The sequence below is a fragment of the Rhinatrema bivittatum genome, chromosome 7 (assembly GCF_901001135.1).
Source record: "Rhinatrema bivittatum chromosome 7, aRhiBiv1.1, whole genome shotgun sequence".
NCBI lineage: Eukaryota > Metazoa > Chordata > Amphibia > Gymnophiona > Rhinatrematidae > Rhinatrema > Rhinatrema bivittatum.
In genome coordinates this window covers 297,947,127-297,961,403 of record NC_042621.1, presented here as the reverse complement: position 1 = coordinate 297,961,403, position 14,277 = coordinate 297,947,127, and the positions used below count along the sequence as shown (strand labels likewise).

At 42.8% G+C, this 14,277-nt stretch overlaps 1 protein-coding gene across 3 annotated transcripts in view; it reads right to left on the bottom strand.

The window, feature by feature from the left end:
* The window catches only part of ATRNL1 (attractin like 1), a 2,205,421-nt gene that overhangs the window by 1,842,719 nt on the left and 348,425 nt on the right, over window positions 1-14,277 (bottom strand). For all 3 annotated transcript variants that reach the window (XM_029610472.1, XM_029610473.1, XM_029610474.1), the window contains exon 5: window positions 9,789-9,997. In XM_029610472.1, the coding sequence (XP_029466332.1) occupies window positions 9,789-9,997 (209 nt within the window). The remainder of the gene's footprint in view (window positions 1-9,788; window positions 9,998-14,277) is intronic.

Below are 14,277 nucleotides of genomic sequence, written 5' to 3'. Positions count from 1 at the left end.
TAATTGCAGGCTGAGCATGCTCAGTGCACTCAGTATGCCAGTGTCAGTCAAAGCTTTAGAGAAACTGACAGAAATGTTTTCCGTAACAGGGCTCCGTCCACTGACGTCACCCATATGTGAGGACTACCATCCTGCTTGTCCTGTGAGAAAGAATATAACACCCAATAATCGGACGATGAGGAATGTTTGGTGACCTGGCAACAGTGAAAGTGTGTACCTCTGGCAGGAAGAGAGGTGAGGAGAAAGTGTGATGAGTTGGCACTACCAATTTCAATTACCCCAATATTGACTGGGTAAATGTATCATCGGGACATGCTAAAGATATAAAGTTCCTGGATGGAATAAATTATATTTTTATGGAGCAATTGGTTCAGGAACCGACAAGAGAGGGAGCAATTTTAGATCTAATCCTCAGTGGAGCACAGGATTTGGTGAGAGAGGTAAGAGTGGTGGGGCCGCTTGGCAATAGTGATCATAATATGATCAAATTTGAATTAATGACTGGAAGGGGGACAGTGGGCAAATCCATGGCTCTTGTGCTAAACTTTCAAAGGGGAAACTTTGATAAAATGAGAAAAACTGTTGGAAAAAAACTGAAAGGAGCAGCTACAAAGATAAAAAGTGTGCAAGAGGCATGGTCATTGTTAAAAAAAATACCATCCTAGAAGCACAGTCCAGATGTATTCCACACATTAAAAAAAGTGGAAAGAATGTAAAACGATTACCAGCATGGTTAAAAGGGGAGGTGAAAGAGGCTATTTTAGCCAAAAGATCTTCATTCAAAAATTGGAAGAAGGATCCAACAGAAGATAATAGGATAACGCATAAACGTTGGCAAGGTAAATGTAAAACATTGATAAGACAGTGTAAGAGAGAATTTGAAAAGAAGTTGGCCGTAGAGGCAAAAACTCACCGTAAAAAACATATATCCAAAGCAGAAAGCCTGTGAGAGAGTCAGTTGGACTGTTAGATGATCGAGGGGTTAAGGGGGCACTTAGAAAAGATAAGGCCATCGCGGAAATGATGGCTATCGCATTAAGGCCATCGCATTAAATGATTTCTTTGCTTCGGTGTTTACTGAAGAGGATGTTGGGGAGGTACCCGTACCGGAGAAGGTTTTCATGGGTAATGATTCGGATGGACTGAACCAAATCATGGTGAACCTAGAAGACGTGGTAGGCCTGATTGACAAAATGAAGAGTAGTAAATTACCTGGACCGGATGGTATACACTCCAGAGTTCTGAAGGAACTGAAAAATGAAATTTCAGACCTATTAGTAAAAATTTGTAACCTACCATTAAAATCATCCATTGTACCTGACGACTGGAGGATAGCTAATGTAACCCCAATATTTAAAAAGGGCTCCAGGGGCGATCCGGGAAACTACAGACCAGTTAGCCTGACTTCAGTGAAAGGAAAAATAGTAGAAAGTGTTCTAAATATCAAAATCACAGAACATATAGAAAGACATAGTTTAATGGAACAAAGTCAGAATGGCTTTACCCAAGGCAAGTCTTGCCTCATAAATCTGCTTCACTTTTTTGATGGAGTTAATAAACATGTGGATAAAGGTGAACCAGTAGATGTAGTGTACTTGGATTTTCAGAAGGCATTTGACAAAGTTCCTTATGAGAGGCTTCTAGGAAAAGTAAAAAGTCATGGGATTGGTGGCGATGTCCTTTTGTGAATTACAAACTGGCTAAAAGACAGGAGAGAGTAGGATTAAATGGACAATTTTCTCAGTGGAAGGGAGTGGGCAGTGAAGTGTCTCAGGGATCTGTACTGAGACCCTTACTTTTCAATATATTTATAAATGATCTGGAAAGAAATACGACGAGTGAGATAATCAAATTTGCAGATGATACAAAATTGTTCAGAGTAGTTAAATCACAAGCAGATTGTGATAAATTGCAGGAAGACCTTGTGAGACAGGAAAATTAGGCATCCAAATGGCAGATGAAATTTAATGTGGATAAGTGCAAGGTGATGCATATAGGGAAAAATAACCCATGCAATAGTTACACAATGTTAGGTTCCATATTAGGTGCTACTACCCAAGAAAGAGATCTAGGCATCATAGTGGATAACACATTGAAATCGTCGGTTCAGTGTGCTGTGGCAATCAAAAATGCAAACAGAATGTTGGGAATTATTAGAAAGGGAATGGTGAATAAAACGGAAAATGTCATAATGCCTCTGTAACGCTCCATGGTGAGACCGCATTTTGAATACTGTGTACAATTCTGGTCGCCGCATCTCAAAAAAGATATAGTTGCAATGGAGAAGGTACAGAGAAGGGCGACCAAAATGATAAGAGGAATGGAACAGCTCCCCTATGAGGAAAGACTAAAGGGTTATGACTTTTCAGCTTGGAAAAAAGACTGCTGAGGGGAGATATGAAAGAGGTGTTTAAAATCATGAGAGGTTTAGAACTAGTAGATGTGAATCGGTTATTTACTCTTTCGGATAATAGAAAGACTAGGGGGCACTCCATGAAGTTAGCATGTGGCACATTTAAAACTAATCTGAGAAAGTTCTTTTTCACTCAATGCACAATTAAACTCTGGGATTTGTTGCCAGAGGATGTGATTAGAGCAGTTAGTATAGCTATGTTTAAAAAAAGATTTGATAAGTTCTTGGAGGAGAAGTCCATTACCTGCTATTAATTAAGTTGACTTAGAAAATAGCCACTGCTATTACTAGCAACTGTAACATGGAATAGACTTACCATATTTTCCGGCGTATAAGATGAGTTTTTAACCCCTAAAAATCTTCTCAAAAGTCGGGGGTCGTCTTATACGCCGGGGTCGTCTTATAGGGTGAATAATTACCGTATTTATCGCTCCATAAAGATGCACTTTTTTCCCCCAAAAGTGGGGGGGAAAATGTCTGCGTCTTATGGAGCGAATATAAAAAAAAAATGAAAATCTAACAAAACCCCCCACCCTCCTGACCCCCCCAAGACCTGCCAAAAGTCCCTGGTGGTCCAGCGGGGGTCCGGGAGCGGTCCGGGAGCGATCTCCTGGGCTTTGGCCGTCGGCTGCCAGCAGTCAAAATGGCGCCGACGGCTCTTTGCCCTTACTATGTCACAGGTGCTACCGCTGCCATTGGTCGACCCCAGTGACATAGTAAGGGCAAAGGGCCTTCGGCGCCATTTTGACTGCTGGCAGCCGACGGCCCAAGTCCAGGAGATCGCTCCCGGACCCCCGCTGGACCACCAGGGACTTTTGGCAGGTCTTGGAGGGGTCAGGAGGGTGGGGGGTTGTAGAAAACTAATTTGGCAGATCTTGTGGAGGGGTCAGGAGGGTGGGGGGTTGTATTTAATTAATTTGGCAGGTCTTTGAGGGGTCAGGAGGGTGGGGGTTGTATTTAATTAATTTGGCAGGTTTTGGAGGGATCAGGAGGGTGGGGGGTTGTATTTAATTAATTTGGCAGGTCTTGGAGGGGTCAGGAGGGTGGGGTTGTATTTAATTAATTTGGCAGGTCTTGGGGGGGGGGGTCAGGAGGGTGGGGGAAGCTGAGGGATTAGTTTTAAAGGGTCGGGGTGGGTTTTTTGTTTATCGGCTCGGGCGCAGCCAATAAAAAAAAACCCGATCAGGCCGGACGAAAAAAAAAACCACGATGTGAATCGGAACCAGAATCAGAACCGGTTCAGATTCACATCTCTATTACCGGTACCTTCTTTTCTGCCTCTCAGATCTCGCACATGCACGTCTGCGCCGCTTCACTGCATTCCTCAGGAGCGAGATCTGAGAGGCAGAGAAGGAGGTACCGGTAATAGGATAAAAGGGTGGGCCAGAGGGATGCGTTACCGCTCTGATAGTCTTGGAGACAGGGAGGGCTGGGCAAGCAGGGAGAGCTGACCAATCCAAGCAGGATTTGTATACAACAACCAGCCAATCGCCGGCAAGGTACATCGCTTGCCATGATTGGCTGGTTGTTGTATACTGGGTACCACATACAGTATGGTTATGTAGTGACACAGAAGGGTAGTCTTACACGGCGAGTATATCCCAAACTCTATATTTTAACTGGAAAAGTTGGGGGTCGTCTTATATGCCCAGTCATCTTATACGCTGGAAAGTACGGTAGTTTTGGGGTATTTGCCAGGTTCTTATGGTCTGGATTGGCCACTGTTGGAAACAGGATGCTGGGCTTGCTGGACCCTTGGTCTGACCCAGTATGGCATGTTCTTAAATCTTGTCAGGAGTAGAGGAGTAACTGTAGTGACATGGGAGGGAGGAAAGTGAGCCTGGCAACTTGACAGGGAGTTTCACAGCAAATTCTGCAGCAAGCAGCAGTCATAGGAACATAGAAAATAGATTTCAAGAGTGCAAAGGAAGAAAGCAAATATGTGTACATGCAAGTCTGCAAGCAAAAAGGCCGAACACAAAACAAATTGGAATAGTGCACGCTGACCGGATGGCAGAAATCAGGTGCATTCACACACTTGATACATGCATACATGATTTTTCACAGAGCCACACAGAAGGGCTGATGTAAAAGATGCATGCTGAAAACGGACACTCATATTGAACGCCTGTTTTCCTAATGTGCACGCAGCCACATTCCCTGGGCGTCCGAAGTGGCATTTAAATGAGGGGCTGTGTGAAAAAAGGATGCGTTAGGGGAGAATTGTGCATCCCTAGTGCTCAAATGCATCGGCCATCCGGAATTGTAATGGGCGCTCAATATGAGCGTTCATTTTTATCCCGCTTCTTCTGGCCAATTTTGCTGAGGTTACTGAAGACACCCATGGCTAAGTGCCCTTACTATGGGTGTTTAAATTGTGTATCCAGAAGTATTATTTATTTATTTATTTTAAATCAAGCCAATATACGTTTATTTTTCAACATCGCAAGCAGTAAATTTAATTGTCATAACAAAACTAAGTAGGATGAACCACAGAGGGCTGTATTTTTTAAATTCTCATGAGCCCCTGCTTGCAGATTAACTTTATGCCACCTCCGGGGGATTGGATTTAAATTTGCCGCATTAAAAAGTGTGCATTGGGCACCCAGCAATTTTCTGCATCGGAGAGTAATAGCTAATAGCCTCATTGATGGGTGTGTGTTTTGGACGCACTAATTTTCTTATTGCATCGGGTGCTAGTCTAGTGCGTCTAAAAGGCACATCCAACTGCGTGTAAACTTGCGCACAAAGCTGGCCACACTTTATTGCGTCAGTCCTAGTGTCAGTGGCAGAGGGAAGGAAAACTCATGGCCCAAGACGCCTTCTGATTATATAGCCTAATGCTCCAACCAGTGGAACCCCACACACTCCCTGAATCCTTGCTGTGCTCACCTTGAAAACACAAGACTAAGCTGTAAAACTAACAGGCCGATTCAGTAAAGTCCGCGGGAGAGCGGGCGTTCGCCTGCTCTCCCGGCGCGTGCACAGGCCACTCGCCTGTGCGTGCGATACAATATTTAAATGAGGACCGGTGGTAGAAACGGGCAAAAGGAGGCGCTAGGCACACTAGCGCGCCCCTAGCACCTCCTTTTTGACAGGAGCCGCGGCTGTCAGCGGGTTTGACAGCAGACGCTCAATTTTGCCAGCATCTGTTCTCAAGCCCGCTGACAGCCACGGGCTCGGAAACCGGACGCCGGCAAAATTGAGCGTCCATTTTCGACCCGACAGCCGCCGGCCGACTTTCACTTTTTTTTTTCTTTTAACTTTTTTTTACTCTTCGGGACCTCCACTTAATATCGCCATGATATTACGTCGGAGGGTGCACAGAAAAGCAGTTTTTACTGCTTTTCTGTGCACTTTTCCGGTGCCGGAAGAAATTAGCGCCTACTTTTGGGTAGGCGCTAATTTCTGAAAGTAAAATGTGCGGCTTGGCTGCACATTTTACTTTCTGAATCACGCGTGAATACCTAATAGGGCCATCAACATGCATTTGTATGTTGAGGGCGCTATTAGGTTCAGCGGGTTGGACGCACATTTTCTGCCCCCTACTGAATAAGGGGTAAGGGAAAACGCACGTCCAATCGTGGGTTAACAGTGCGCTGGAGCGCACTGTACTGTATTGGCCTGAAAGTAAGGTATCCATAAAATCTAAGTTAGCCAAGAAAAGTCTGGATTTCAATCCTAGTCAGATGAAGTCCTCGTGCAGAAAACACAAACTAAACCTGGAATAGCTTCAACCAACATGCAAAATATTCACGTTCTCAGCGCCGTCACTGGTGCATCACTTCCCTGTATGTATTTTTATAGCCTATATATTTACATAGAAAATAATTTTTATCAAAGCTATGTAAAGAAATGAACTACTGGTCTATACCGAAACTAAAGACCACAGATTTTGCAGCACCATACTGTCCCCCAAACAGCCACAAGGTGTCGCCAGTGTTCATGAAATATGAATATAGCATTGTTCTGCTTGAAGCTGAAGCCATCTCCAGCATGATGCAATGAAAGATAACCTGTATAAACACTACAGGTATATCTATATAGAGACAATGCCCAGTTTCATTTCCTGTATCCCCATTCCTCTTCCTGTAATCTGCATCCTTTCCACTTTCCTATGCTTTTGTGCTTTTTTTCTCTCTATACCCCACTCCCCTACACACATCCACATCTGGATCAGCTCTCTTTGATATCCATAATTAATTTTTCTTGTCTAACTGAAGCAATATGGTTGCCATGTATGTCCACGTGGACACACAGAAATAAATGGAAACAAATCAGTTGTAGGTAACATCCTTTTACTAGGTTAACGTGATACACCCATGGCTAGCTTTTGAGAGCATCAGTAGTTCAGTACATTGGTCACAAATGCATTAAGTGAAAATCAGTGATTAATGTAGATATTGGCTGTAAAGCTGCAAGTGGACTAAGCAGCTCCACATATACTATTAGGAATGATGCGTCTGAATGCCACCAAGCAACTTAATGCTGGCACCAACAGACATGACCACATCACTCCTACCCTCATCGATCTACATTGGCTTCCAACTGCCAAGCGTATTAAGTACAAGGTTGCTCTTATTACTTTTAAACTGATTTCTGCTATCTCTCCCTGGGGTAATGCCCTGTTGCATCTTTATTGCCCTACTCGTCAGCTTCATTCATCGCAAAGGGGCCTTCTGGATATGCTCTCACCATTGCAAGCCCGGTTGTCTAATACCAGGGACTGTGCTTTCTCAGATGCAGCACCCATCCTTTGGAACTCATTTCCTGAATCATTGAGACTGGCAGACAGTGTGAAGTCCTTCAAGATTTCGCTTAAAAAATGGCTATTTAGACAGGCATTTTATTAGACCGTAGGTTTATTTTGGGATTTTATCTTTTGCCCTTAGTTTGTTTCGCTTATGCTCTGTATATGTACAAGATTTTCTATATGTTTTGGTTCCTTTTTGTACATTGCCTAGTGTATAGGCGATTAACAAATTTTAAATAAAGATAAAATCCCCCCACCCTCCCCCAATAGGAAGCCTGAGGTGAACCAGCCTGGATGAAAGGGGTTGAGGGAGGGAGAGTTTGGGTGTAGGTTCTTAAGAAAGGAATAGAGAGGAAAATGTAGGTTCAGTAAGAAAAGGGTAAACACTGGTGAGAGCATCCTGGAAGAGACCACTGAGAAGCCGTGAAGCTTAGCAGCTCTAAAGGTTGGAGAGCTGGGGAGGTAAATGAGAATAACCCCTCTGAAAAATAAGGAGACAACAGAAAGGAGACTGGGTTTTGGAAGATCTTGGGATCCAAGAGGAAAGCTAACATGGGGCAGCCTGAAAGGGGCTACCTTGAATGGTAAAAGACAGGATAAACCCACTGTGTTAATTTGATGGGGTGATAAAGGGGTTCTCATAATTTTAGTTTAGTGGCCAATGGAGAGCACCTTACTCCAGTGAGAGAGATATGTAGGCAGCCTGGAAGATGCCCAGAAGACTGCTGTAAGTGAGGTTACAGTATCCCAGGAGCTAGCTGGAAGTTAAAGGTTTTTGTCTGGACCCAGCTGACAGGGGATTTGGGAAGAAGTGAGCATGTCTTTTGTAGTAAAATAATCATCTACCTCAATAAACAGCCATGTGAAATCAAAGCTGTTCTGTGTGGTTAGGTGATAACAAACAGCCATCTCCACTGAGAGTTCAATTCAACCCATACACATGAATTCATCCATTCCTGTCATCCCCAAGGACTGGGCACGGGAGCATTATATAAGTTAGTCCAGTAGAAAGGGAGCACTTTCAGCTGCTTTGTTCAGCTTTATTTCTACTTGAACACATTTTTTTGTCTTGTTTTCAAATACTGCAATATTGTTCCACTCTCTCATTCTTTTCCATACTGCCATCCACTTACTCCATAGACTCTGCTGTTTTGATAAGTCGTCCTGGATAAAGATGCTGGCTACAACACTGAAAACAAATATTTTGGCAATTACAACATGGAGCAAAACATTTTCTTCTCCATCAGTATTCTAAGATGCTTTTCTTCCAGCACCACTCCTTGCCCTTTTAGGTACTTCTGTGCCTCTCAGAGGGTTTCTAGTTAAAGCTCTGCAGGGGAGGAAATCCCTCCCCCAGTAGTATATGCACAGGGGCTCATCTCCTGCTCACTTTGAGCATTTGCTAACAAAATAACATTTTCCGTAAAGCTGCACGGATCCATTTAATTTAGCCCAGTGCAGTCCAACGCAAACAAACCACTTCCTGGCATGATGCCCACATTGTATCATCCAGTTTCAAGCACTCCCTGGTGTACCTTAATACCATACTATTTACACCACACCGTACCTGTGCAAAATAAATCTCATGGTACGCAGTTCCTGCCTGGAAGAACTTATGAAACGTGTGTGGCAGTAGGTCGCCCTCCCTCAGGATCTAGTTGTGCATTTTTAGTACGTGTTCAGGTAAGACTGATACTGCAGAGAACAGATGTTTCTGCGCAGATGGGCGGCATTACACAATTGTAAAACCATAGCAAAAGCTCAGTTAATTTCTCCCTCACACTGCAGCTACCAACGCAGGACCCCATTACACAAACACTCTTTACAATCGTAACACTTAAGAAAATGTGCCATCACCTCAGGAGTGACAATCGTGCCAGCAATTTCATTTTCTGATTGGAAATGAAACGCCTGGAGAAAGAAAGGAACCATGATATTATCACACACACCAAAGAAAGCTGAGTTAAGTGACTGGTCAGTCACAGGGCAGGAGTTTGGCCATTTTCCAGTTCACTGCTCTAATCCCTGGATTTTACAGCTTCCTTGTACTGCCCTTAAAATCACATCAGAAAGAAGTGCTAGGTAACAGCCCAACTACTACTATAATTATATTAGTGAGGTTTCCTCTGCTGGTAGATGTCTAATATGCCTTATTCCTGTAAAGTACATTGTCACATCTTCTAAAGGTTCCCATAATTAAAAAAAAAAAAAAAAAAAAAATTCTACTTTGGTGGTATATCTAGATAATAAATTCACCATTTCAGAACATTTGGTCCCTCAAAAAATTATGAAATATGAGAACACAATGTAGTGTTGCCAAAGGTAGAAGATATTAAAGTAATTTACAACAAATAAATTGAAAAAGTTATAGAAAGTAATTACAGTATTATGAAAATGATTCTTTTTTTCTGTTCGTTATGTAAATCTGATTTTGCATTCTAATGGAATTTTATTTTTATACTGTAAGTAATATCAGGCAAACATGTGCTGTATTGAAATCTATTTCTATTCTTGTTTTAAATAAATAAATAAATAAATAAATAAATAAATAAAAGAAAAATCCAATGCTGCCAGGTTACTTCACTTGGCCAGTCTGTGTGCGGGAAAGGGACGCTCTCTCACCTTGCCAGCTGTCGTTGCATACACACAGCTTTTCTCCCGTCAAGTCACAGTAGCCGTGGTCGGGGCTGCCGCAATTATCCTTGCAGTAGGGGATGTCGCACGCTTCCCCCTTCCAGTACTTGTCACACTCACAGTACACCCTGCTAGGAGCCGAGGAGCCTGTTGAACACTTCCCGTGCCCTGAGCAATTGTTGGGGCATGAATTCATCCTGTGTGGGAGATAAAAAAAAAAGGAAAGCGTATGATGGGTGTCTGCTTAAGACTATTACAGCAGGGCACATTGGTTTTCACTATATCTGCTCTCAATAAATACTTCTTTTCCCAGTTCGGTTTTCTTTTATTGCACCCTTACACTCAAAACACTATTACTAGGAGGTATTTACTTACAGAAACGTACAGATGATGATTAAAAAGACAAACAAAAAAGACCTAGCACAGCAGTTTCAAACCACTCACACTCTGACATTGCAAAGGGGACCTAAGTGTGCTTAGAACAGTTCTAGTCATAAGAACATATAAAAAAGGTTATCCCAAAAATATACAGAGCAAAGTTAGTGTGTGGGTACTGCAAACAGGAAAAACAACAAAGAAGCAGTTCATATATCATTAAGGTGATTTGATGCCTTTCCCCAGGAAGCTATAACCTATTCAATGTGTCAGTTTCAAATTCTCTCTCTTTGCACAGAATCTGTGACAAACATCTCTCTCCCCCATATCCTGCTGCAAACTGCTTCTAATGACAGAAAGAAAATTTGCACGAATCACCAATAAGAATAGTTTAAATTGAACAACTTATGGCTTAGAGAAAGAAGAGCCCAACATCAACCTCAAGATCCATAAACTTCAGTTTGAAATTACATTCCAAGAGCACCCATTCTGATTTCCTGGAAGCCTGCAGTTACACCTCTCTGGCCAGAAACATTTGAACCTACAATCGCTAACACAGAAACTCTGGATGACAGTTCTTGTGGAGAATGTCTGTGAGCCTAATTTTAAAAGTAAACAGCCGTAATTTTGCAGCAGATCCACTATAGCATACAAGACTGTGCATGAAGGGAGCCTACAGGAGGCACCATTTGGTTTGCATCCAGAGCAGTTAAAATACCTTTTACTGCAAAATTTCAGTAAAAACAAAGGGCCTATAATAACCTGCACTCCAGAAATACAGAAAGGCACTTTATAGTATTATCACACGACACTGCTACTGCATGAAGTGAGTAACTTTTCTGTGCATTTCGATTGTAAATGTATAAAGGATTCTACTAGCTGCTTGGAAAAATCATCAAGTTTGCTTACCATAAACAGGATTCTTAGACAGCAGGATGACTTAGCCATAACATATGGGTCACGTCATCTGACAATGCTGATCCCCATTTACAGTAAGCAACTTTGCCTTTTCCATCGACAAGCAGGACTGAATTAGCCATGACAAATGGGAGTTCCAAGTTGAGGTTTGCATGGCGGAGCACTTACTGGAAAAGCAACCCCATACTCCTGTAGAGAGTGGTTTACCGGGTGAACAGACCGAGTAAAACTGCTTGCCCAAACTTACTGTCGCTTCTGGAGAGATTGCCTAGACAGTAATGGGACGTGAAGGTATGAATGGAGTATGAAGTTGCAGCTTTGCAGATGTCCTCAATGGGTTTCTTTGGCAAGCCAATGAGGTAGCCAGAGCTTTTACTTAATGAGCCTTAACAGAATCTGTAATCTGTACGTCAGCTAGAGAATAACAATGAGCGACACAGTCCACAAGCCAGTTGGACAACATGCACTTGAAACAGCTATTCCTAGTCTGTTAGGATTATAGGAGACAAAATTTGAGAAACCTGATGATGTGTTGAGTTCTCTTTAGATAATATGTGAAAGCCCTTTTGCAGTGTAGTAAATGAAGAGCTTTCGCATCTTTGTGCATGAATCTTGAAAAGAACATGAGAAAAACAATGGCCTGATTAATTAAGATGAAAAACCAAAATTACTTATATCAGAAACTACACCACTCTGTTGTGGAAAAACTGTAGGTATAGAGAGTAATGAACCAATGCTTGGAATTCACTGACTCTTCTAGCCGACGTGATGGCAACTAGAAAAATCACCTTTCCATGTAAGGAAATTTAAGGGAGCTGATGATTCATAGGGAGGCTTCATCAATTGTGCCAAGACGACACTAGATACTTGAGAATGGTACAGAGATGCCCCTTAACTGACAACATACTAAGGCCAGATGAGGAGAGAAAAAATAAGTACTGGAGTAAATCGTTTGAAGCACAAGCAAACAGGTTCATAGATCCTGCCTGATACTTAGATGAAAACATTTTCCATTTAAAACTATATGCTGTCCTGGTAGCAAAAATCACAATATCCTCAACTTCCCTGAACAGTGACAGTCATGAGACTAACAAGTGTTCAGCATCCATTCTGTCAAGCTGAGAGCAAGAAGGCTCAGATGACAAACTAGGGGTTCTCAGCCCAGTCCTTGGAACCTAGCCAGTCATGTTTTCAGAATATACCCAATGAATATGTATGAGATAGCGATGCATAAGATCATCAGATTTGCCATACTGGGTCAGACCAAGGACCATCAAGCCCAGTACCTGGCAGGATCCTAAAGAGTAGAGAGAGTCCATGCTGCTTAGCCTAGGGATGAGCAGTGGATTTCTGCAACTCCACCTTAATAATGGTTTATGGACTTTTCCTTCAGGAACTTGTCCAAACCTTTTCTAAACGCAGCTACACTAACAGCTTTCACCACATCCTATGCAACGAATTCCGGAGCTTGAGAAAAACCAAATATTTTCCCTTATTACTTTTAAAAATACAACATAGTAACTTCATTGTGTGTCCCCTAGCGATTGTAGTTTTTGAAAGAGTAAACTTATTCACGTTTACTCATTCCACGTCACTCATTATTTTATAGACCTCTAGCATATCTCCCCCTCAGCTGTCTCTTCTACAAGCTGAAGAGTCCTAACTTCTTTAGCCTTTCCTCAGAGGGAAATCATTCCATCCACTTTATCACTTTGATCACCCTTCTCCAGACCTCTTCTAACTCTGCTATATCTTTTTTGAGATGTTATGACAAGAACTGTACACAAGATGAAGTACAGCGGCATTATAATATTCTCTGTTTTATTCTCCAGTCCTTTCCTAATAATTCCTAACATTCTATTTGCTTTCTTGGCTGCTGCTGCACACGGAGTAGATTTCAATGTATTATCAACAATGATGCCTTGCAATGTGTAGCTATAATTTGGGTTATTCTTCCCTAAGTACATCACTTTGCACTTGTCCACATTACATTTCACTTGCCATTTGTATGCCCAGTCTCCCAGTCTTGCAAGGTCCTCTTGTAATTTCTCACAATTCTCTTTTGATTTAACAACTTTCAATAAATGTGTATCATCAGTAAATTTCATCTTATCAATCATTGTTCCCATTACCAGGTCATTTATAAATATATTAAAAAGCAGTGGTTCCAGAACATATTTTTGGACCACTCCACCATTCACTTTTCTCCATTGAGAAAATTTACCATTTAGCGCTACTCTCTGTTTTCTATCTTTTAAACACTTCCCAATCCACAATAAGATACTGCCTCCCATCCCACGACTTTTTAATTTCCTAGAAATCTCTCATGAGGGACTTTGTCAAATGCTTCCTGGAAATCCAGATATACTATTTATATATTTATTTTAAGTTTTTCTATACCGGCATTCGCGATGGGTATCGCATCATGTCGGTTTACAATTAACAAGTGAAGAGGTAACAAGAGGTCATAAATAACAATAAATAACAAATTATAAAGGTAGTAGTAATAATAAACAATATACATATATACTATATCTATATATATATATATATACTATAATATATATATATATACTATATACTATAACAAGCCGTTAAGCCCGTTAAAACGGGCTACATTAACATTTTTTTTGGATCATTTCCTTCCCCCTCATTCTCCCTCCCACCTCCCCCACTCTCTCCCCTCAGTCACTCCTCTCTCTCCCTCCTCCCCTCAGTCACTCCTCCCTCCCCTCAGTCACTCCCCTCTCCCCCCTCAGTCACTCCTCCCCTCAGTCACTCCTCCCTCCCCCTCCCCCTCCCTCCTCCCCTCAGTCACTCCTCCCTCCCCCTCCCCCTCCCCTCAGTCACTCCCCTCTCCCCCCTCAGTCACTCCTCCCTCCCCCTCCCCCCAGTCACTCCTCCCTCCCCTCAGTCACTCCCCTCTCCCCAGTCACTCCTCCCCCCCACCCTCCTCCCCTCAGTCACTCCTCCCCCCCCCCAGTCACTCCTCCCCCCCTCCTCCCCTCAGTCACTCCTCCCTCCCCCCAGTTGATCTCCGCCGAAGACCCAGAGCGGCGGCGGCATGCGCGCGAGGGAGGGACAGACTTCCTTTCGTCTGTCTGTCCCTCCCTCGCATGCCGCCGCCGCTCCGGGTCTTCGGGCCGCCACTCCTGCCTGGGTCTTCGGGCCGGTGCCGCCGCCG